General features: G+C 37.9%; 1 protein-coding gene across 1 annotated transcript in view; it reads left to right on the top strand.

Moving 5' to 3' along the window:
• Positions 1-25,988, top strand: part of LOC129236220 (phosphoinositide 3-kinase adapter protein 1) — a 203,293-nt gene that overhangs the window by 29,309 nt on the left and 147,996 nt on the right. The window contains exon 2 of the mRNA XM_054870472.1: positions 22,637-22,915. Coding sequence (XP_054726447.1) covers positions 22,906-22,915 — 10 coding nt within the window. The 5' untranslated portion in view covers positions 22,637-22,905. The remainder of the gene's footprint in view (positions 1-22,636; positions 22,916-25,988) is intronic.

Genomic DNA, 25,988 nt, shown 5'->3' with positions numbered 1-25,988 from the left:
AGTAGTTTGAAAAAAATTCAGAAAACTTTCAAACATTTTAATCAAAATTCAAGTATGCAGTTTTATAGGTCATTAAATTTTGGCACAATAAAATGACGGTTTACAGTTGATTTTTAATCATTTTTCTTTATTGATAAAAAGCAGTTTTCTCCAACTCAAATGGTTTGAGGTGTCTCTCTTTTTATAAAGGGTTTTTTAATAAGGGCGGGTAGATGTTGAAATGGAATAAAATGGCGTTTGCTGTGTGGCACGTAGCGCCGTCCTGCTGGAACCACATGTCGTCTAGGTCCATATGGTTCAATATGGGCCATAAGAAATTGGAAGGGCCACCACGTCTACCGAAAAATGGGCGCAATGCGCGCAACGTTTGCGTTAATGAACACTCATTTTGATAATAAAGTTTTACCATCTGAACGTGCTGTTCAATCGTGTAACTTGCCACGATGATTTGGCATAAACAACTGAATAATAAACAAAAGGTTTGACAGATGTCACCAAAACAAAATGGCTGCCACAGGGCGCCAAAATCGACCTGCGCCAATTGAAAAACCCTTTATTTTATCAAAATCTCTTTGAATATCTTGAGAACGGAATATTCCTTTTGATTTCAATTTCTTTAAGGAGTCCCAGTGGTCTAGAGCTCGAAAATTTTGGGTATCTTCAGGAATTTTTTTTACATACAAAAATTAAAGAAAAAAAAAAATTTTGGAAAAAAAATTAAAAAAACTCTTTTGTTTTTTTATTTTAATAATTTTAAAAATGGCCCGGAATTTGATCCACCCGAAAAATTAGACCTAGACGGTGTTGTCTATTGCGGCTCTCATATTTATCTGAAACACAAAAACCGAAATAGTAGCTATGAGATAAATGAGTTCAAAGTAGTTAATGGGCTGTAAAACCTATAAAATTGAGAATTTCCGCATGAAAATTTCACAGTATATCCTTAATATACTATACTTTCGAAATACTGAAAAAATCCATTTTTTGAAATTTCTAGACCACCAGGTTCCCTTAAAATCAACTTTAGTACAGGGTGGGCCATATAGCGTTTGCTTTTTGAACCACGTATTTTTTTTAGAATGGTAACTCAAATGAAATGTCAAATGTGTTCATAATTTATTTAAAGGTTTGACATTTACGAAATGCGACGCTATATTGAAAACCTATTTCCAAAGTGGTGAGTCTTCTTATTCTTTCGTTACAGTAAATGGCGAGCGTTACCGTGACATGCTCAACGAGTTTTTGCTTCCAAAAATTAAAGAGGATGACATGGACGACATTTGGTTTCAACCGGACGGTGCAACTTGTCACACTGCCAAAGTTACACTTGAACTTTTGGCTACCATTTTTGAATTCCGATATCAATTGGCCGCCTCGGAGCTGTGCCTGTTGGACTATTTTTTGTGGGGAGCCGTTAAGGACAAATGCTATGCGAACCATCCAGAGACGATTGATGCTTTAAAACACGAAATCGAAGTTGCCATTCATGAAATCGGAGCCCAAACAATCGAAAATGTGCTTAAAAATTGGGTTGATCGAATGGCCTACTGTAAAGCCAGTCGTGGCAGTCTTTTGAACGATATTATTTTTCATTCATAAATGACAATCAATCTTCAAAACAAAAAAAAGTTTGAAAAAATATTGATTACTTTTTTTTTTTATAGCCGATTCAAAAAGCAAATTTTACATGGCCCACCCTATACCTGTTTGTGATGGGTTTAAATTCTAAGCTGAAAAAAGGTACTAATTCGTCTAAGCTATGGTTTTTTTCTAAAATCTTTGCTTAACAACTACACAACCGGCCTATTTCCTGCTATGAATTTGCGCGTTTATATACAAGGTGGCGCAAAATTAATCATGCTCTAATGGACTTTTTCATTTAAAAATGACGTCATCTGGTGGCAGCGATACAGAAAACCCAAAATTTTATTAATCTACACAATAGTGGCTATCGTTGTACGTAGCCGTTTGTTTTTTTTTTTTTTTTGACAAAATGGTGGTGATTTGAATTTCGATATGTGATTTTCACCATTTCTTTATTTTCAGCAGGACCAAAAAAATAGTTATTTTCGAAATTTTGAAAATCGGCTACGTACAACGATAGCCAATGCTATAACAAAAACTTTGCAAAAACGAAAATTAAAATCGGTTCATTAGCCTTCGAGAAATCGTTGCCACCGTATCAAAAAAAATCGTTTCGAGAAAAACGCGTTTAAAATAAAGCATCGTATCGTAAGTGCTACGGGGCCGAATCGACGGGCGCTCACTTAAGTGCACATATAAGCGGGAATAAAGCGAATTTCGCATTAAATTTTTTACCACATTTTCAATTACAGAAATCGATTTGTTTGAATTTTCACAGTGGCGTTCTCCCTTAAAATTTCCGAATCTGCCAGGAAAGGCGTCGAAAAAAACTATACCAAACTATACCATAAAAATGTACTAACCCTAACGTATGTACTCATATGTATAGTGGCACAAAATTAATCATCAAATTTTGTTTTTGAATAAAATTTTGATTTGAAAAAGACTTTGAGTACTGGAAATCTTTATTTTGACTCTCACGCGTTGAATTGCTTGTCTGTTTGTAAACTGCAGCTGTCTATGTTGGTTCACAAGTATTAGGGATATGCGACACCATTTCCAAAAATTATAGATCCTCCGATAAGGTGATTAATTTTTTGAACCACCTTGTATATAGTTCTTGAATTAGTATTAGCATGCGAGTGTACTTATGTGCACTTGACATTTCAAAACTAATCAATTCATTTATAGTGCAAGAATTTCCTGGCCAACTTTTCTTATAGAAATCAACCGGCATTTCGATTTAAGGTTGAAATTTTACAGAAACTTCCTTAAAATCCATTTTCATCATCCATCCATTTGCGCCAATTAATCCCAAAAATATATCTATACGTAAGTATGATATAAATATTTTCACTCGAAAATATTCTCATAAACAAATAGGCATTGAGTATTTCCTATGAGTAATCATGGACTTCGCGGAAATACATAGCGATTTTCAATGAGCTAATGACCTGTCCGCTCAAGAAAATGCATAAACATGTATGTATGTATGTATGAATATTTGTATAAATGTATGCATGTAAATAAACAGAAGTATTCAGCAAGAAACGTTTGCCCCCAGTTGTCTCACATAAACAGGAATACACAAAACTTGTGCTCAAAAATCATTGTTTTAAGTAAATAAAGGGTGTTTTTTTTAGAGGTTAGGTTTTCAAGTTGGCACTACTTTTTTCGTAGATGGTCTTTTTGACAGCTGTCACTTGATTTATGCTCAGTTTGGTTTGCCATTTCATAATGAATAGACTTACACCTGAACAAGGTTTGCAAATCGTGCAAATTTATTACGAAAATAATGGTTCGGTTCGCGCGACGCATCACAAGAAAATTTTGTTCATCGATGAAGCTCACTTTTGGTTGAATGGGTATGTCAATAAGCAAAATTGTCGCATTTGGAGTGAACATAATCCACAAGCCATTGCTGAGAAGCCGTTACATCCTCAAAAAGTCACTGTTTGGTGTGCTCTATGGGCAGAGGGAATCATTGGTCCATATTTCTTTAAAAATGAAGCCGGCCATAATGTTACAGTTAATGGAGAGCACTATAGAGCCATGATTAATGACTTTTTCGTGCCTGAATTGGACGATGTTGATGTGGACGACCTTTGGTTCCAACAAGACAGCGCTACATGCCATACAACCAACGCAACAATCGATTTATTGAAGGAAACTTTTGGTGAGCGCATTATCTCGCGCCGTGGACCTGTGGCGTGGCCTCCAAGATCGTGCGATATAACACCGCTGGACTATTTCTTGTGGGGCTATGTGAAGTCGCTTGTCTACGCAGATAAGCCCGAGACGATTGAGGTCTTGGAAGAGAATGACATATGGCCCCAATTGCTGCAAAAAGTGGTCGAAAATTGGGCCTCTCGGCTGGAATTTATTCGAGCCAGCGGCGGTGGCCACTTGCCCGAAATCATTTTTAAAACATAATATACGTTTTATTTCATCTTGAAAACCTAACTTCTAAAAAAAACACCCTTTACTTAAAAAAAACATGACCAAAACTTAATATTGCAATGGCTAACTTATTTTTCTGCAGAAATTTAATGAGTTGTGCTTGATATATTAAATATTACAATCATTCTATTGGCAACTACCTATGTACAGAGGGTTATGAAAGTGAAGCAAAATGCTTCCCACGCTTTTAACTCTAATTTGAATTACTCTATTTGTATCTTAATTTTTGTTATAATTCTGTTCTGAGGTAGTTGACTATGACTGATCGTACGATTTGCTATTATTCCCTTATAGGTAGGTCCCTTTGTCATTAAAATTTATTTTCTACTTTTTAGTTCGATTAGCAATAAAAGCGTGTTTTTTAGTTTTTTTAAACTATTTTTTATTTTCTACTTTTTACTTCGATTAGCAATAAAAGCGTGTTTTTAGGTTTTTTTTAACTATTTTTTATTTAAACTATTTTTTATTATGAATGAAAATTATTGTTATCATTGCAGTCAGTGAATAAATGATTCGATATATTTGTGTTATATTTAATTCCTTTCTTATCGACTGTGAGTCTAAAGCTATGCAGTTATCGGCCGTGATAAAGAAGTAATCGGGATGAAGAACTTATTTCGTGAAGGGAGTCTGAGAAACTGATTTACAAGAATAAATAAAGATTTTTCATTTTACAACCAAATTCACCTTACTTTTTGCCCACATTAGTAAAAAAAGAAAATATTAATCCTGGCAATCCTAATAAGGATAATGGAAAACTTTAATCGAATTATTGCATTGTCATCGGTCCTTGATAGGTGTGCAAAATTCCAAGTCGATCAGATTTTTAGAAGCCAGTGAAAATTAAGCTCAAAGATTCTGTTACATACATACATACATACAACCCGAGGTAATAAAAGTGTGTTAAAAATTATGAAAATACGAGTTAGCACAAAAGTTCAGCAAAACTATTAAAAACTTTTTCAAAATCTATTTCAAAATTTTGCCAGATAACACATTTACTAATCAAATGTATGATTGAGAATTATAATTTTCAGAAAAAATTCAGTGCAATAAAATTGGTTCAAATTAATATCCAAGAAATGGTTTGCATTGTTTTAATGCAAAAAAAATAAAAAATAGTCATTGATATATTAAATTAAGAGCATAATACACACACAAGTGCGCATGAACATACATACTAGGTTGTTTAATAAGTTTTGTGGTTGCTACTATATATATACAGTCTGTGACAAAAAAACGGAACCGCGATTATTCATGAAGTATAAAAGATATATATTTTAAATTTTTTTATATTACATGAAAGTATGTACAAAACTACGAGTCGTAATTACTCAATAAGCCGTGTAGTCTCCATCGTTGTCGAGTATAGCCTGGCATTTTCTCGGCATGCTTTGCACCAGCTTTTCTGGGTAGCTCGTCAACAAAGAGGACCAGATTGTGTGAACTTGACGCACGAGTTGCTTTAAATCGTAGACTGGCCTTCTGGCAAGATGCGTTTTCTTAGTTCCCCACAAATTTTCAATGGGTTGGCGTCTGGGGACTGGGAAGGCCAGTCCAATACTGTGACGCCATATTCTTGTTTTGTTGTTTCTCAATGTGTTTTTCTGAGAGCAATGGTTTTGATGATGTGGGACGTCAGGATATGTTGGCCTCCTTCAGTCGACGTTCGATGGTGTTGATACTCACATTTATTTCCTTTTTAACAAGAACTGATCGTGCTTGGCGTAGTCAGAAAGAGGAGTACCGCTTAAAAAGTTAGACGATCACTTTATCCTGCTTTTTTGTCGTCACTTGCTTCAAGCCGCGCTCGGAAAAGTCATCAACATTTTTCTACACTTTATACCGCTGATTCCACATCACAACAAACTTTTTTGATTTTTTAATTACTTTTGCAGCCGCGGCGTAAGATAATTTCGACCCTTTCTTGATGGGTGCATAAAAATACCGCATCAAAACGCTTCGCGTACTTCTCACTCATTTTTGTTTGGTTGCGCTCACAGGAAAGTTTCGAACGACACTAACCTGAGTTAGCACTGGCGTCGTAGCCCTTTAAAGAGACTATTATGCAGCAAAAAGCAGATATATCTTGAAGTTACAAGAAAAAAACCAGTTCTTTCCTTCTGACACAGACTGTAATTGGCGCGTAAATCCTTTTTGGGTGTTTGATCGAGCTCATCCTCCTATTTTTGGGGGTGCGTCTTGATGATGTTCCCTAAATGCTGTGACCTACAGTTTTAAGCCGACTTCGAACGGCAGTTAATTTTTTTATGAGGAGCTTTTTCAGGGCAGAAATACACCCGGAAGTGTATCATTGCCTGCCGAAAAAACTTTTTCTTTATTTTGGTGTTTCACGGAGATTCGAACCTACGTTCTCGGAATGGTAATCACGCACCATCCAATTCGGTGGCCGCCAGTTGTGGTTGTTCCTAGTCTGCTTTTGTTTTGTCATGTCGGTAATCTGTCAATTCGTTCTTTGCTTACAAGCCATTTAGTATCACACGCCACAGTATTTTCTAGAATGGAAAAAAAATCAAGTGACGTGCAGTGATTTAATTTTTATTTTTTGAAGGTTTAAAAGGAAAGGAAATTTACAAAAGAAGGAACGAATGTTCAAAGTGCGTAAGAGCTTTTCGCTATCAATTAGTATCGTAGAAAGATGAGTTGCTGACTTTAAAAGTGGTCGTAAAAGCCTTGAAGACAATCCACGTCAAAGACGTCCAAAAACGGGAACAACACCAGAAATCATACAAAAATACCGGATATCTTGTTGGAAAATCGTCGAGTTACTGCAAAAGATTTAGTAGGAGCCCTAGGCATCTCATTGGGCAGCGAAAGCAATCTTTTGACTGCACTATAGAGTTTCAGAAAGCTGTGCGCACAATCGGTACAACATTCGCTAACAATGGAACAAAAACACATTCAAATGCGAATCTAAAAAAAGTCGCCGTCAGCTTGTGGCTAATGCTGTGAAAAGCCAAATTTTGTTTGGTGCACCAATTTGGGCGAATAAAACACATCATGTATTATACTTTCGAGGTCTACAGTCTACCTGCCGGTTGTGCGCACTACGCTTATATAGCGCATTTAAAACGGTGTTCGACGATACAGACTTAGTAATATCTGGCATGTACCCGCTAGACATATTAGCGATGGAAGCTGCCCAAATAGCGAGGGCATAGAGGCCTATACGCGTGTGTACTCGTGCGGCGTTACGAGAGAATGACATCGATAAGTGGCAAACAAGGTGGGATAATTTTGTAAAAGGGTGTTGGACGTACAAATGCATTCCCAACCTAAAGCTTTGGTTAACGAGACCACATGGAGAAGTGGAGTTTTACCTGACCTAGTCGTTGAGTGGACATGGATGCTTCAAAGCATATTTATACCGGAAGGAAGGAAAAGTGGAATGCGGCATGCGACTTAGTGGCCGAGATTATGAAAGAGATGAGTCCTCTGGAAAGACTACGACACAGCAGCGGCGGCTTATCGCCTTCTCTCTCCGCTAAGTAATAATGGACAGTATTCGCGTGGCGAGAGGTGATGAGAATAAACAGGCTCAGCCTGGTTTCAGAAGGCCACTTGAGGGTAGCGCGCTACCAAAATGCCTATGAAAAAAAATCGAATTCGACTTCCTCACCAACATTTAGAGCAATTTCGAAAGGATGAGATATGGATGAGATTTGGGGCTATCGCACTGTTACTAAATCAAAAATTCGTCAAATTCATTGGCTCCGAAACGAGTTCGTGTCCAGAAATCGACCAAGAAGTTGTTAGCATCAGTTTTTTGGGATGCAAAGTAATTTTGTCTGTGGATTACTTGCAAACTGGTAAACAATAAATTCTGAATATTATTGTAGCCTTTTAGAACAGCTGAAGGAGAAAATTCGTAAAACGGGACCCAGTTTGCAAAAGAAAAAACTATTTTTCATCGGTACAAGGCACCGTGTCACAAGGGCATTTTGACAATGGCTTGTTAGGGTATCCACCGTATTTGCTAGATTTGGCGTCTAGAGACTTCCATCTGTTTCCTTGTTCGCTCCTCTCGGGAGCCTCGACAAGACTCTTCCATCGTACACGGTTCTGAGCTGTTATTTTTGCTCTGTCCCATGAGATGTCGCCATCAGCTGGTTTGCGCAGCAGCGACTTTCTCCAAGTGTGTTTGGTGGACCCGCGACCTCTGCTCCCAGAGCGGGTTTCTGTTTCATCTGTTTCTAGACCTACAAAAATGTATGCGTGGAAGACGTTTTTCATCAAATGATGAGGTCATAACAGCTATGGGAGTGCATTTTGCAGCCATTTCTCACCTTTTCTCACTTCAGGTATGGAATTTATAAATTGGAGTCTCGTTGGGAAAAGTGTATTGAGGCTCAGGGAGACTATACTGCGTAACGAAGTGTATTTCAAACCATAAAATTCTGTTTTTCTACTTGAACCGCAAAACTTATGGAACAACCTAGTAGGTACATATGTATATAAAAAGCTGGCACATACATATGCAAGTGTGTATGTACATATGTATGTATGTATGTTTAATCGCGCGCGTATTTGCATGAAACGCCAATTCGTCTGTTCGCCGCCCGTTCGCACTCATAAATCATAATTTTCGTTCATTTTTTCATTTTGCGTCCATGATTTGTATTCATCAACGAGCAGATTGACAAAAATTTCATTATCCCTGTGATGGAGGGACGCGCGCAGAGTCGACTTTTGGCGAGTTGCCTGTTGCTATTGCTTGCTCAACGATACTTGTCCACTTACGTACGTATGAATGTGTGTTTATCGCTAGTACCCAAATTCATAAAAACATACCTATGCAGATGCGAGTGTACGTATGTATATATGTAGAGTGTATGTCATGTTAATTTCGCATGCAGTCCCCCATAAAAATTTGTCTCCAATTGTTGTACCCACCTACTTGATCTTGTCGCTGTGGCGTCGAGTCGCGTAGCACGACTGAAATCTCTCGGTGCTTTCTAAATGATTGTGTACGACGTCACGGTGTTGTTGTTCTACGCGCTTAATCCACAACATGCAACAATGTGTACTTTTGTATGTTTGTATGTGTGCGTGTATGTATGCGCGAGTAGTTAGGGGCAAACTACAAGCGCTGTGGCACGTTTGTGGTTGTTCTTAATCCGAGTTCGCAATAATATCCCAACAACTGGGCTGTTCATGCCGCCGCCCCCCCTCCGTGTATATGTAAATGTGAAAATCCCAAAAACAATTTTAACGTCGCATTTACCTAAATTGGAATTTCCGGCAAAGAGTATGTATGTATGTGTGTAGTTAAATAAATCTAGCAAACTAACAGGCAAACAGACGTACATTCATATAACGAGATGAACACACACACGCACATATATGCATGTACATATATTTTAACTTACATCCACATACCCGCAAAGAGTGCGAGTTATGCGTAGGTACGTATGTATGTGTGCATGAGAAAAAAACCACACTACAACAACACAAAACTAATCAGCATAAAAACAGTAAATAATGCGCTCAAAAGCTGCACTGCACTGCAACACACACATGCATGCATACATACACAGATCCGAGGGTATTTGCAACATACACACACACTAGTGCACGCCAAGATGCATGGCTAGCAAAGCTGCGCTTGAGTTATTTAAAGTAAAACGCAGCCGCAGCCTCGAAACGTCCGAGACGACAGACCACTTTGGCGATGTAAGTGAATGTCACCGTCTTCTTAAATGGAATAATAATCGTAAATAGACGTAAAAAAGCAACTTAATTGCAACTTAACAAAAAAATATTTATTACACATACATGCACACGCGAGTTAAATATGTACATACACACACACACATATGTTTATGAAGAAATTATATGCACTCAAGGGAATGTGTAAACGAGTAGTGAAGAAGAAATTATGACAATGACGAGGGTCATTTCAAACGTGAATTACATTATAAATGAATGAGTATCTTAAATTGCAAAGCCAGTGGACTCTACCGTATTTCGATTTCGAATGCATGCGAATACATATGTATCTATGAGTATTTGTATGTATCTTCAGCTTAAAAACAAATACTGACTTTTGAGCAAATTGTTATCACTGCACCTATTTGAAATCGAAAACTTTGCTGACAAGACTCAAAGGTAGCATTTTGATCTGTATTTCAAAATCTGTTGCTGCAAAGTACTCATAAAAAAGTAAATTTTTAGCAACTTTGTGATATGCATTGAGGTTTGTCACTCTGATTTAAAGACTTCGTTTTCTTTGCACCCTTAAGGAGTCCCGGTGTTCTAGAGCTCGAAAATTTAGGGTATTTTCAGGAATTTTTGCCACAATAAAAAAAAAAGGAAAATGGAATTTAAATTTTTGAGGCTTTTTATTTCACTTCTTTTACGTACATGAATGAATTCTTTTTTTTTAATTTAAATAATTTAAAAAATCGCGTTGAAGTTGACACTCTCGAAAAATTGGACCTCGACGGTGTTGTCCATTTTGGCTCTTCTATTTATCTGAAACGCGAAAATCAAAAAAATTATTAACCTGTATGATTGTAGCTATGTTTCGCTACTAAAAAAAAATTTGACAAAATGGCGCGGTTTTGAATTTGACACTCTAAAAATCGGTTTTTTCAGTTTTTCAATAATACGAAATATTTGAAATATTAATATGATTCTAGTACGGGAATAGCCATTGATGTTGGGAACTACATATTAAAGTTGCAGACAATTCGGTTGAATATTTTTTTTTTGACAACAGCAGGCCGAAAAAAGTCGTTTCGAGATAAATGAGTTTAAAGTTTGTGGTACAGGAGCGCGCGTATCGCTCTCTACCTAGTTAATGGGCTGTAGATGCTATAATATTGGGCTGTAGATGCTATAATATTGGGAATTTCCGCATGAAAATTTCACAGTACATTCTTAAGATACTATACTTTCAAAATATCGAAAAAACAAAAAAATAGATTTTTTGAAATTTCCCATTTTTTTCATAAAATCTTAATATAATCCTTTAAGAATATGTCAAAAATTTTTAGAACGTAAATTTAAGTATTTCTTATATTATAGATCGTCAACCGTGAATACTCTATTCTTTGCGTTCGCGCGCTGAGAGAGGTATAGTTACGTTGTATTCAAACTTTAGACGCGTTTTTCTCAAAACTATATTTTTCGAATTGGCGTACACGATAACTCGTAAAGTTATTGACCGATCTGCCTGAAATTTTGCATACATCTTTTTTTTGATATTACTTTCTATGTGAATTTACAAGTTTTGAAAAAAATATTTTTTTCGAAGCAAAAATAGTAGGAAAATTCGCCCCAAAAGTCATTTTTTTAAGCATTTTATTCCGCGATTTTTTTCCATTTTTGTTTAATTCATATAGAAATTATGACATTAATAAACAAAAAAATGTTTGGTTTTTTGTATTCAGGTCACTGACGCCGATGCTACATTGCCCCCGATTCTTCCTTCTGGAGGAATTGAGTGTGCATCCGCCATTTTAAAGATTAAAATAAAACAAAATTTTTTATATTATTTTAATGTACAGATAAACTGTATGGCAATTTTGAAAAAAATATATTGACTTCTTCATTTTAAATAATTTTAATGAAAATCAGCGAAAATATGACCGTTTACAGGTATCTGTCCCCTTAAGAGTTCTAGATGTGTAAGGGCTTCATTAGCATCAGGGTTTCTTTCGTATTGAAAGAATTCTACACGGAACAGACGAGTACAGTTTGATGATAAAAAAAATTAACAAAAAAGCATTTTGTCGATTTTTATCCCGCCATTTCAATAATAGTTTAAAAAAATTTAACATTACATATTTACCATTTTGACTTATTTCTTAAGTGGATGAAGCGTTTAAGTGGAATTTTGAGCTTTGGTGTATCAAGACAGTTATAAAGGGTGATCAGATTGGAGGCACTTTTTCCAATAGGGTCTTTTGACAGATCACTCGTAACTATTGTCAAACTAAATTCATTAAATTTTTCAGCATTCATTGATATTTCATCATGGAAAGATTTAGCCTCAACAACGTTTACAAATCGTTGAATCACGCGCTCAGGCCAACTTATGGTGTATAGCGATGAGGCCCTTTTTGGCTTAAGTCAATAAGCAAAAAATTGCCGTATTTGGGCTGAAGAGCAACCCGAAGCCATTCAAGAACCATCAAACAGCCATTACATCCATTGAAAACAACCGTTTGGTGCGGTATATGGGCTGGAGAAATCATCCCATATTTCTGCATAGACGAGACTGACGCCAATGTAACAGTGAATGGCGAACGCAACCGCGCCCTGATAAACTTTCACAGACTTTTTGATGCCGGAAATTAAATACCCTATTTGGTTCCAACAAGACGGCGCTACTTGCCATACAGTCCGTGGAACAATGGATTTACTGAGCAATTGGTGCTCGTTACGGTGAGCAGTTTATCTGTCGTCTCGGACCAGTGGATTGGCCACCAAGATCGTGTGATATCACACCTTTGGACTTTTATTTGTGGGGGTATTTAAAGTCTAAACTCTTTGTGGATAAACTAGCTTCGAGTGAAGCATTGAAAGCCAACATCACCAAAGATATTTACGAGATACCGAGCGAAGTCCTCCAACGAACCGTGAGTCATTCGAAATTGGTGTTTACGGTTGACAGAATTACGGCGCAGTTGCGGCCAACATTTGCAAGAGATTATATTTAAAAAATAATTGTCATAAATGGTTATACATAAAAATAATAAAGATTGGCCAATCAATTTGGATTTCCGTTATTTTATTTCAATTTTAAATCCGATAACTCTAAATTGATCACAATCTGTCTTAATAATTAAATTTCAAAACGGCATCCAGCAAATCGGATCGCTGTATTCACGCATGCAAATGGCAAACTAGTAAAATGCAAACTGAGTTGTCAAACAACGAAATGATAGCTGATGTTAAGACAGTGATCGCAGAAGTTCGGTAGGACGGATATGTTCTATGAATACTAAGACGAAATTGTGTGATTTCTTTGGTAAGCCCGATAAGTCTAATGGACTTACCTCCGGCAAACATTAGCATTTTTGTTGATAGTCAAGCAGCGATCAGTATACTGGTCTCAGCGCGCATCAACTCAAGATGTCTTAAAGAATGTAGGAGATCACTCTCGCTTATCCAACAACACAACACCACACTTTGTTGGGTCTCCGGCCACTCTGGAGTGAAGGGAAATGAAAGAGTGGATGTGTGTGCAAGGAAGGCTCTAATGAAGATGATAAATAGTAGCGGACCTAGGTCACTACCTTGGGGAACACCAGACGAAGCAATTAAAAGGATAAGACACAGTGTCTATTACTGAGGTGGGAAATTAATCACTTAAAAAATTGAGAGTGAAAGCCGAAACGCTCAAGCTTAGCAGTTAATATTGGGTGAGATACCCTATCAAAAGCCTTAGAGAAATCTGGGTAGATCGCATCCATTTGGAAACCTTTTTAAAATGTTTCCAAATAGTCTTCCATAAAGACAGCTAAATTTGTTAATGTAGATCTGCCCGGTATAAACCCATGTTGATTGGGACATAACAAATGTTTAACAGCAAAGTATGTTTTGTCTTTGACTATATACTCAAAACTTCGAAACTGTAGATAGTTTGGAAATCGGCCTATAATTTTCAATATTATTTTTATTGCCGCTTTTAAGGATAGGTGTAATGTAAGTTAATTTCCAGTCTTCAATGAAAACTCCGGCGGAAAGTGACATGTTGAAAATGTGCTTTAAAGGCGTAATCAAAGCTGGGCAACTTTTAATTAAAATAACCGATAGACCATCAACGTCGGTACTAGTGGAAGGCTTAAGCTGATTTATCCCAACAATGGCATCCTCGTCAGTCAAATTAAATTTCCCAACTACCGTGCTAAGCCCTTCGAGAGAATACTTTAAGCGTTTACTACCATTTAGCATTTGTGGGGCAACTGCTCGGAGATGCATTAAAACTCTAAACCTACAGTGGTGCGTATGTGTCTCATCATCTCAATCTAAATAGCAGCCTGTAAATTAAAATAATTGAATTCATTATTTACTCAGAAAAAGTGCTTAACTTTTTTTTTTTTGGTAGCGAGTTTCACCAGCCACTCTATTTGAATTGTAATAGTAAGTTTTAAAAGCTTCCAAAAACTCGAACGAATATTATTCCTTTCTCATATTTTAAAAACGACTTTTTATTATTGAACTTGAGGCATCATTTAGCGCCTTCGGTCAAAGATTTTTTTAGTATGAAAGACTCAATAGAAGTGCCACACAGAACTCCGATTCAGTTCCCATAAGGCGCACTCATCTTGGCCTTAGCTCATACTCGCACAGACGGGTAAAGCACCAAAAAATAAAACTTTGTATATATAAACAAGCAAATAGGAATATTTTAGCTTGCAATGCTGCCATACTCGTATAACTTAAATAAAATAAAACGAGTGGAGTCACCTATAAAAACATCATTGAACACCAAACAAAGGGCAACAAATCAAGGCGCAATTGGGAGGTAATGAGCCAGCAAGGCTTAGCGGACGGGAATGTGAACTTGAAATTGCTTGCACGCGTCCGGAGCTATTTGTACGGGTGCTGCTGCTTTGAATGATGAGTAAATCATTTTTTACACAACTCAGAGTTTTGTTTTTTATATTAGCACCTGCTTACGAAAATAACACTTGCAAATAGGCAAAGAAATCTAGAAGCACATGCAGTTATGCGAATCAGTAATACTGGCAAAGATTTTATTGAGAAAAAACAAAAACAAAAACAATCGAACATAGGGGCAAATTTAATTGAACAACAGTAAAGAGCTGGGAAAGTATGTTGCGGTTTGCAAGAGGCACGTCGTCAGCATATTAATCACTTATTTATGAACTATTTCAATATTTTTAGACTTTTATGTACTATTTTTGGTCACTCATAAGGTAACTTAAATATATATTTTTTAAATGGCTCCACAGACGATTAGTTCCATACGTGACTCTGGATTAATTGTGCAATAAATTAGGGGGAGGGGCAATAAAAGAAATTAATAAAAAATACTTTTAATTCAGTTATGAAATTATGGAACTTCAATCATACCACTTTGAACGCTAATTGAGCTTTTACGTAATTACACTCGCGCACTTGAGTCCAAGGGTAAATTTAATTTCATTCACATGACGATTGTATGTAACAGCATAAAGGAGTCAAGATAGATATGGAAATATATTTACCAAAACGATCAGGGCGATGAGAAGATTCGATTTAGCTTTGTCTGCCTGCCCGTGCGCACGATAACTAAGGCAAACATTTAATATATTTCAATGAAACTTGGTACAGTTAGTATAGGTGATTCTTTGTTCAAGGTAGTTCGGTATTGGAAATAGGCAAAACTGGTCAACAACCACCCCCATCTGCCATATAACCGTAATTTTCAGAAAAAAAATGATGTTTCTGTTATAAAATACGAAAAATTACCCAAATTTGGTACAATGAACCCAAGAAAATAAAAACGACGCCAGAAAAATTAAGAAAATGGGTGGTGCCAGCCCCACTTTTGTGTAAATTCGTATATTTTGCTAAAGGCTTGATAAATCTCGCCTAAACTTGGTAGGCGGAGTGCTCCCCCTCTTATTTAGATCTGAAATACAGGTTCCGGCACTCGAAGTGTAACCAACTTCAGATCTCTCGCGTAGCGGATTCATGGGCATCAGCTGTCTGTTAGTTGGCTAAATGACAGTTCAGAGTATTGTTTACAAGTGCGCCGAAGCATTTTGCTGAGAGTAAACGCGAAAAAAGAAATCAGTAATGGATAAATTTATGGCCTTTTTAATTAGTTATACTTCGAAACCGGAATATTAGTAGTCGTAGCATCGCTCAGGAGCTAAAGATCGATCATAAAACAATTTAAACCATTTGCGCAAAAATGTTACGCATAAATAATGGATTTCTTTTACTACTATTATAGAGATAAGATAGAAACCATGTCCACTTTTTGTGTCCGTCCATCCATCTGCTGATACTTTCGGGTAAACAATTTTATAAACCCAACCCAATCTGACAGTGTAGGCTAATAACCCCAACAAAATCACTAGAGTCATCAAAGCTCATGATCTCGGAAGTGAGTGTATATTACAATATCATTTCTGAAAATAATTTTCAGTATGTCGCTGCTTTTTCGGGCAGTGCGATAAATCTGTTGAAACCAAAAAATATTCAGGTGAGTCCACGCCAAACGATATTGACGATGGCAATTTTCTTCAGCTTTGAAGAGCCGTAACTCGGTCATGCTAGGTCATGATCAGGTGGCTGCCATAGCCGAATGGGTTGGTGCGTCATGCCATGAGCCCGCTATCCGCACCAAATGGTTTTTTAACGTCAATATTTGTGATGCCACAAGAGCTCCTTCCATCCTTCCATCTAGTCTAGGTATTTAAGTGGCTAATATGGCACCAGTGATGCCCTCCTAGCCCATAAAACCGACGGAACCGAGTTTGTTCGTGCATAATATATCAACAGTAGGACCTGAGTTCGGTAACCACTGGCGAACATTAAACAAGACAATTACAAAATATATTTTTCTGGTCAACCTTTTCATTAATTGCAAACTGTGATATCCTGTGTTTTTTAAGAGCTTGAGAAAGGTAAAATAATAATACAAAACAGAAATATTGTGGTAATGACTTTTTCTGGTATCCAGTATATGACCACCGTGGCTGCCATCCATTTACATGTCCCATTTTATCAGTCCAATTTTTGACAATTGCGTAAGTACGAATCTCGGTGCTTAAAAAAGCAAAGAGATAGAAAATGTTTTTTCTAGCGCCCGTGTCTCGGCAGACAATGGCTAACTTTCGAGTGCATTTTAGCCTTGAGAAAGCTCCTCCCCCGACTCCAAGACGCATGCCACAAATAGGAGGAGGAGCTCGGCCAAACCCCGAATGGAAGTGTACGCGCCAATTATTTATTTTTTATACATATATTTTTATGTTGTTGCTGAATACTTTGCTTCAGACATACTTATTTTCATATTCAATAAAATGAGTTTTATAAAATAGATTCGCCAATAAAATTTTTGAGATAAAGTTTGTAAAAGTTTTACTTTTTGTTTTTAGTTACATACTTCAATACCTAAGGGCGCGCTTCAATACCTAGTTGAAATGAAATTTGAATTGGTCGAGTCAAGAGGCACCAAGAGATTTGGTGACTCCTAAAACACTCAGGCTAAAAAGCCCATTGTATTTAGAGCTCTGAAAAGAGGATAGATAGTCAAAGGAGAAAAGTATCAGTACCGATCATCTACTAAACGTCTTTCCTTCCAAGTTTTAGTAGAATTTTGACAGTTTTATGTTCGCACTTGTCACGAAACACTTTGTAGTTTTGCAGTGTTCTAGACCGGATCATCGCTCTTTATGTAAATTGCATACATAATCGCTGATCCAATTCATGATTCCTGCGGAACTGATTCCGATTATTGGCTCTGGCCCTTGTGGGGCCATCTATTTCCCTTTGCCGTCTATGTTAGCTTCACATCGCCTTGAAGAATTTTCGCTAAGATTTTTTTTGGGCCTCGTGACAAGCTATTTTATTGTAGACATTCTTGTACACCGAATCTTCGCTTACATTACAGCTTTGATGATTGAGTTTGCATCCAGACTTTGCGTTCGTCAGTCAAGCCTCAAGTGTGCCTCTTTCTGCTTTCGCTGACTGTATAAAGTTGACTCTGGTGTTTTTTCTTGAATATTTCTATCTGCTGCATTCGGTGCATTTTGCAAACTTTAACAAATATTTCTTATGAAGTTTGGTCATTAACTTTGCGCCGAGATTTTGTGTGCACCCAGAAAAGCATCCGTATATAAGAGCCTTGACCGGTTGTTAAACAAATATTTGCGTTTTACCAACTCACGCTTTGTTCCAGGAATTCCCAACGGCAAAAGATGATCTGCGCCTGTGCACATAAACTTCGTCCAATCACGATTCAAATTTTCGTTTGCCCATATCAATCGTTTTTGAATATGCGTTTCTTCAGTAAAAAGAGGTTTTTTAAACAGTTTTCCGATTTCCAATGTCAGATTTCTTCAATATCCAATCTTTAAATCTGATTGTACAAATGGGAATGTCTATGCTTTTTGACGAAAGCTTTTGCTTCACCTGCCTTAGGCTTATGACAGAACTATCCACAAACACATTTTTTATGGCTTTGTCATCGCTTTTTGAGATTGTTTTAATCAAACCTCTGCCAGGCTTGTCATTGACATTGCCGTCAACCTGGGATTTATGGTTCCACTTTCTTACAAAGTGACTTAATTTTTTTTTAATAGTTAGCGGCCTGGGTTGTAAACATTTACGGGCTTTGGATGACTTACCAGTAACATAGCTTCAAATCGTTTCTTTTATACAGCACTCATTGCCTTAATATGCAACCACTTGAAGAGCTCGCTGCATTGCGGAATTAGTATTTATTCATATTTTTTAAATTTACTGCTTCATTGGTACCGATATCAAACGAATTTAATATAGTCCACAACTCTGCTTTAAGAAACCCACTGTAAATATAAAAAAACCTCTATATCACGTTCCATCTCCTCATGTCCATATCCATAGAAAACCATATACAGACATACATATTTGTAAGGGAAAATTAAAACAACTCAGACACCCACCTAGTGACCTGTACGTAGAGCCCAAAGCTATATGGCATGTACTACTTATTTAGTATGTAATAGTTTTTTTGTTATTGGTTTTCCTTGTCGTTGGCAATCAACTTTGCTCAATCGTGTCTTGGGGTTTTCCACGCTACTCCATACAGCAACTCTTTCAATTGCTGCACTTTGACGAGCATAAGAATTATGATGGAAAAGTGTTTTGCTTCCGTTATTAAACGGTTCAATTGTTAGTGGAGGGGAAAACTCATTTAATATGCGCGATTGGTGCCACTAACCTGAGGGACACATTTGTACTTGTGCAGCAGAACAAGTGACAGGAAGACATGGCGGCCACAACAGGTGCAACGATTCAAATGAACTTAAGAAGTGGCAGCGCCTTATGTGCAGCCATATGTTGTTTATGTTTAGCCCTGCAGAAAATCAAAGTAGGTGAGAATTAGCTCAGAACTGGCTCATTTGAGGGCGATACTGGTTACCGCTCTGTACCCACTACGGATAGGAGCATTAGTAGGTGGCCTGCAACTGCACTGTACACTGATGGATCCAAGATGGACTGTGGCATCGGCGCCGGTGTATATTCGAAAGACCTCGAAACTTTCAAGTTTTTTCGCCTGGGGAATTGGAATAATATTTTTCAAGCAGCAGTTCTCGGGATACGGGAAGCTTGCAGGATAATTAGAAACCATCTACAATAACTATCGGAAGTATGTATTTTCATATGCAATCAGATAGTCAAGCAGCCAGCTTAGCTTTAAAGTCAGGTATAACCAATTCAAAAATCGTCAGAACTTAATGCTTTAGCGCGCACGATAGATATCACTCTCATCTAGGTACCTGGACATAGGAATATAGGAGGAAATGAGACAGCTGATGATCTGGCAAGACAGGGGGCATCCTATAACGAATCCGAAGCCGTAGGAATAGACTGTCACCAAGGTGTGCGTAAAAGGGAGATCTTCTCGCTATTCCAGAAGCAGGCCGTTGGCAGATGAACTAACATGGATACCTGCAAAATAACTAAACAAACGTGGCCCAATTTCAACAAATCTAGAAGTGAAGAGTTGTTAAGAAAGCCACGAGCAGACATATTCAGAATTACGTCAAAAATAACTGGCCACTGGCTCTTGGGAGACCAAGCCAGGAAGTTGGGGTGGCCGTAAACGATAGATGTAGAAGCAGCAATTAAGAATAATCTAAGGAAACAGTCTTTCACTATTTCTGTGAGTCCCAAGTCGACAGAATGCTGGGGGAATTCTCGATGGTTAACTTGAAATAAATTGGTGAAAAGAAAATAGACGGTTTGGCAGATTCATCATCAAATGGCATCTTTTGTGCTAATGGGGTCAGACTGTGTTGGGTGTCCACCACACACCCACCACTGTTTTACCTAACATAGATTTACACTGTAATGTGTTGCGAAATAGCAATGGGCTGAAGGCATTATAATAAATTGAATTGTAAAAATCTGTTTTCTGCGTTCGTTTAAGCTCAAAAGAAAATTGAATTGCCGATGAATTGACCAACTGCGGATAAGCGGTTACCAGAGCAAGCAATCAGAATCAGTTCTATAGAAGTCATGAATTGCACCAGCGATTATGTATACACTTCACATACAGAGCGATTGTCCATTTAAAACACTGCAGAACTGCAAAGTGTTTTGTGACAAGCCCGAACAGAAAACTGTCGAACTTCCTTCTAAAACTTGGAAGAAAAAACGTTCGGTTGATGATCGGTATTTTTATAGGACACACCCATGGGATTAGAATATGACCACCATTGGAACCATTGAGGAGCCGATTTGCCTGCCTTGCTTAGAGAAGGTGGATAATGCTGAGAATTTTCTCTGTGAGTGTCCTGTCTTTGCTAGAGCAGGGCGACTAATTTTTGGTTCCGATGTCATGAGAATAAGTAAAATTCGTTCTCTTCGAACGTTATTCAAACTGGAGGATATTTTCAGATTTACCAAATAATCGGGAAAATTTTCACAAGGCTAGCTGTCTCTGTCTCTATCTCTATTCTATTTATTGTATGTCTTTCTTTCATTTCCTCCTTGACTATCTGCCCTTTTACTTACTTACGAGAACTTTGAATACAATGGGTTTTTTGACCGGAGTACTTTAGGAGTTATCAAATCCCTCGGTGGTTCTTGGCTCGTCTTTTTTTTAAATCTCAAGCTCGTTGAGCGTATTTCGTCCACAGTGTTTTCCAAAACAATCAGTGACTTAAAAATACTGCTACAAGGTAGCGCAAAATTAATCATCCAATTGTTTCGCAACACCTTTTTTAAATAAAAAAAAAAATGGTTTTGAAGGACGAACATCTTTATTCGACCTTTATGGGCTCCATTGCTTTTCTGTTTGTATACTGCAGCGGTCTGATTGTTAGGTGACAAATTTGAAAAATTATAGGTCATCCGATAGGGTGATTAATTTTGTCCCACAATGTATGTATGTATGTCATGACGAAAAAGCAAAATCAAGCTTTGTGCATACAGCTGGTTTGCCATTTCCATAGGTTCTTAAAAACTAATTAAGATTTGAAAGATATTGAACATAACTTGCATAGTCACAAGAAAAAAAAGTGAATTTACAAAGAGCCCAAAATATTTGAAAATTTTGCGAATGAATGCGAATTTTTCAAGGGGCCAACAGTTGTTTTGCAAATTATTAAGATTTTCGATTTAATGGGACCCGGCGGTCTAGAGCACACAAATTTCAAATATTTTCACGATTTTTTGTTCATTAAAAATTTGAACTTTTTGTGTTTATTACTACATCTATTGACCATACAAAATTTTTTGTTTTTATTTCAAAAACAATATTTATTATTATAAAAATGTCGCTGAAGATGACCCTTTAAAAAAATCGGACCCCAACGGCGTAGGTGATTTCAAGACTTCTACTCATCTGAAACACAAAATTCAAGAAGATTCATAATCAGAAAGACAGAAAACAGTTATGGTCGGAACTAGAACAAATCGAAAAAAATAAAAATTGACAAAATGGCGCACTTTTGAAAAAAAGTTCGTAAAAACGGGTATTTTTTCACTAGTTTTTCAGTGTAAAAAAAAAGGAATTTATTATGATTCTACTTCATACTCATACATGCTGCGAACAACATATTCAAATTTCAGGAGATTCAGTTGATTTTTTTTTTTCATCCCCGCCGTGCCGAAAAAAGTCGTTTCGAGATAAATGAGTTCAAAGTTTGAGGTGCAGAGGTGCGCGGACCGTTCTCTAACTAGTCAATGGGCTGTAGAAGTTTTAATATTAGGAATTTCCGCATGAAAATGTCACAGTATAGATACTTAAGTAGCTATACTTTTAAAATATCGAAAAAAAGAAATCGATTTTTCGAAATTTCTAGACCACCGAGCCCCCTTAATGAACGGGAGAGAGAGAAGGAAAGAGAGTTAACGGGAAAGAGTCGAATTAACGGGGTGCGAATTATCGCGACTCCACTGCATAGATTTCAAAAGCCGCATTAGAATTTGTATTTATTCGTTCATTCATTTGTATTTATTCAATCATCAATTGCACCACTCTGTAGCCGCTTTGCCCAACCTCGCAGATATTATCGAAATTCCCAATATGTCTGTACATAATTAACTCTGCAAGCGACTGCCAATTTTTTACTACTGGGTATATTTCTGAGTATCCATGTATGTGCAAACGCTTATAAGTTTTAGGTTGTCGCTGTACATTTTAAATTATATTTTTAATAATTTTAGTTTTTCTTCCACAGCACTTCCTTAAGTTGGAGCTACGGAGTTGGTCGCAAGTTCAACCACTTTTCAACTCTTTCTCTTCTCTTCCACTACTTTTTAGTACCCTAAAACTGTTTTATGTGTGTGTGTGTGGGTATATGATTTGTTTACATATATATTTTTTGTTTGTAATAAGCTTCCATAACGTTATTGAATATTCAAATCAACTACTTTTTTCTTGTACTTGCAGCTCTCTTTCTTATTGTTATTATGAATTTGTAATATTAAACGCACCACGCGCAGCAACGCTTATACTGTTTAACGGCACATCCGGCGGATATTCGTTTTTGGTTATCTTCATATTGACAGCGACCCGTGGACACAGTGGAGCTGGCTTTTAAAAGTAAACTCGCGCCCAAACATAGTCGTCTGCTGGTGCAACAAGTGCAGTGCCAAAGTTTTGTCGCGCAGCGAACGCCGAAACGTTCGTGGTATCTTTTCTAACGGAAGTTTGACAAAATGTCTGTGGGTAAGTTCATGCACACACTTCCACACGTACACATACATCTTTATGTATGCCTATAAACTTTTATTGATTTGTGTAATTACTTTTTTGCGCACTAAAAATGCGCGCTTCCATATTTGTATGTAAATATGTACATTTTTTCGCCATAATAAACTTAGCAAATTGCGGGTATATTTTAGTACAAACACTTATTACGGTTTCGATTAGTTGTTTAAAAATTACTGGGAAATTAATTTTACGATGTTTCTACTTCTGCATCGAAACATATGTTTTGATCGGCGATTAGCTTTTGATTTAGCAATTTAAATATTTTTTTGGCAAGTAGTAAAATTTTCATACCGATTATGGATTACGAACGAAACTTTTGTAATCGACCAGTTATTACCTGGCGCGTCGGTTTCGCAGAAAAACTAATTTGATTGAAAGCGTTATTTTGTTTAGTTGTAACTTTTAATCAGTACACTCGTTGAAATTTAATGATTTTTTAATGAGATTTCATTCAAGTGCTTTAGGATATGCAATATTTTTTTGTTTTTCCATCTTTACCAAAGAAAAGAACATTTCAACTTAAGTCTACATACAACAGCATATTTTCTTATTTCGCTAGAATGCAAACAATTCACTTTGGCGGCCTTCATAGATATCAGGGCGGAGTCAATTGTCATTGCGTTAGATAAACTAGAGGTGGAAAGACCTATCTGTCTCTAGATCTCGTCCCTGCTTGGCTGCAGGGAAGTTAATGCGGTAGCAAGAAGGGCTAAGGTCACTAGATTTGTTCACAGGGGGACGCCGCAGGGTGGTGTCCTTTCGCTCCTACTTTGGCTAGTTGCTATTGACGATATTCTGATAATGCTAAATAAGGTTGGGGTCAAGGTGCATAAGCCGATGACTTGGTCCTAATGATATCGGGACCATTTCCCTCAGTCATGGCTGAGATTTTGGAAAGGTCAGTGGCTGAACTCTGACAAAACGGAGCTGGTGCTATTTACCAGAAAATATAAACCTCCACCCTTTCGCCTTCCCAAATTAAACAACCACGTTCTACCGCTTTCATCGGAAGTTAGGTATCTTGAAGTGATGAATTGAATTTGAATTTGAAAAGGTCGAGCCAAGGAGCACCAGGAGATTTGGTGGCTCCTAAAACACTCAGGCTAAAAAGCCCATTGTATTTAAAGCTCTGGAAAGGGGGTAGATAGTCAAGGAGGGAGGGAGAAAAGTATCAGAGAAAGAGATAGGAAAGAATAGAGACAGAGATAGAGATAGTTAGTCCTGTGAGAATTTTCCAGATTCTTTGGCAAATCTGTAAATATCCTCCAGTTTTAGAGAACGAATATTACCCATTCCCATGACATCGGAACCCAATACCCGTAGTCGCGCTCTAGCAAAGGCAGGACACTCACAGAGAAAGTGCTCAGTGCTATCCGCCTCCTCCAAGCATGACAGGCATACCGGGTCCTCGATGATTCCAATGGTGGTCATATGCTGACCCCATGGGTTGTGTCCTGTAATGATGCCGACCATCAACCGAATGTCTTTCCTTCTAAGTTTTAGTAGAAAGTTTGACAGTTTTCTGTTCGGACTTGTCACAAAACACTTTGCAGTTCTGCAGCGTTCTAGACCGGACCATCGCTCTTTATGTAGATTGCCTACATAATCGTTGATCCAGTTCTTGATTCCTGCGGGACTGATTCCGATTATTGGCTCTGGCCCCTGTGGGGGCACCGCTGATCCACGGTTGGCCAATTCGTCGGCAATTTCGTTTCCTTGAACACCGGAGTGTCCCGGAACCCATATAAGTACAAGCCTGTTTTGTCTTGCGACAGAATTAAGCTTCTTCTTACATTCTTGAACAATCTTTGAGGTTTGCTTCGCGTTCTCCAGGGCCTTCAATGCAGCCTGACTGTCACTGAAGACTCCAATCTGTTTCCCGCTCCATCTCCTCTCGATTATCCATTCGGCTACTTTTAGGATGGCAAAAACTTCTGTTTGGAAAACAGTTGCCATTCCCCCCATAGCGTAGTGATACTTATTACTATCGTTTAAGTACCATCCGGCTCCAGACCCTATTTCAGTCTTGGACCCATCGGTAAAGAAAATATCCGTCAAACCTCCCTGCATGCCTCCTGGATTGCTCCATTGCTCACGCAATGGAAATCTGACATCAAATTTCCTTCCGAATGAAACTGTGGGTATCAGGTCATCTTTAGGTGCCAAAAACAGTGGACACTGCTCCGACAGCAACTTAAAGATTTCTCTGCGTCCCGAAGTTCCATCTTCGTGCCAGAGACCATATTTACGGAGTCTGCACATTGCTTTTATTGCTCCCTGTTGTATCTTAAGATCCAGGGGGAGCAAATCGAGCATAGCATTTAGGGCATCTCCAGAGGTTGTACTCATGGCACCCGTGATGCATAAACATACACTTCTTTGCAGCCTGTATAGTTCCCGGATTGTGGACTTAACCATGCTCCGTCGCCACCAGACCACAGAAGCGTAAGTGATGATTGGTCTGATAAGTGCCGTGTATATCCATAGGACCACAGCAGGTTTCAGACCCCAAGTTTTGCCAAAGGCTCTACGGCATTGCTGAAAAATCTTCAATGCACGATTCACCTTCAGTGAAACGTGTGTCTCCCAAGTCAGCTTCTTATCCAAAATTACTCCTAGATATTTAACTTCGTTGGAAAGACCAAGTGTCACACCTTTCAGTGTTGGAAGACTGAGTCCATCCAATTTCCGTTTTCTCGTAAACAAGACTATGGTTGTTTTGTTCGGATTAACGGAAAGACCTTGTCTCATGCACCAATCATCGATTTTGTCAAGAATCCTCTGCACTTTCGTGCAAAGCCTCCTTAAGGATTTATCCGATGTTAGCGCACAGACGTCGTCCGCATATGCTTGGACATGAAAGCCGAGTTCCTGCATCTCCACTAATAGGGAGTCTACGACGAAGCACCACAGCAGCGGAGAAAGAACACCCCCTTGGGGACATCCTTGCTTGGCCCTGACTGTGATTTGCTCGTCATCGCTCCCACCAGCGGTTAACAGCCTCTCAGAGAGCATGGAGTATATCCAT

The sequence above is a fragment of the Anastrepha obliqua genome, chromosome 1 (assembly GCF_027943255.1).
Source record: "Anastrepha obliqua isolate idAnaObli1 chromosome 1, idAnaObli1_1.0, whole genome shotgun sequence".
Lineage (NCBI taxonomy): Eukaryota > Metazoa > Arthropoda > Insecta > Diptera > Tephritidae > Anastrepha > Anastrepha obliqua.
Note: the sequence above shows the minus strand (reverse complement) of the source record. Positions and strands in the feature narration are given on the sequence as shown.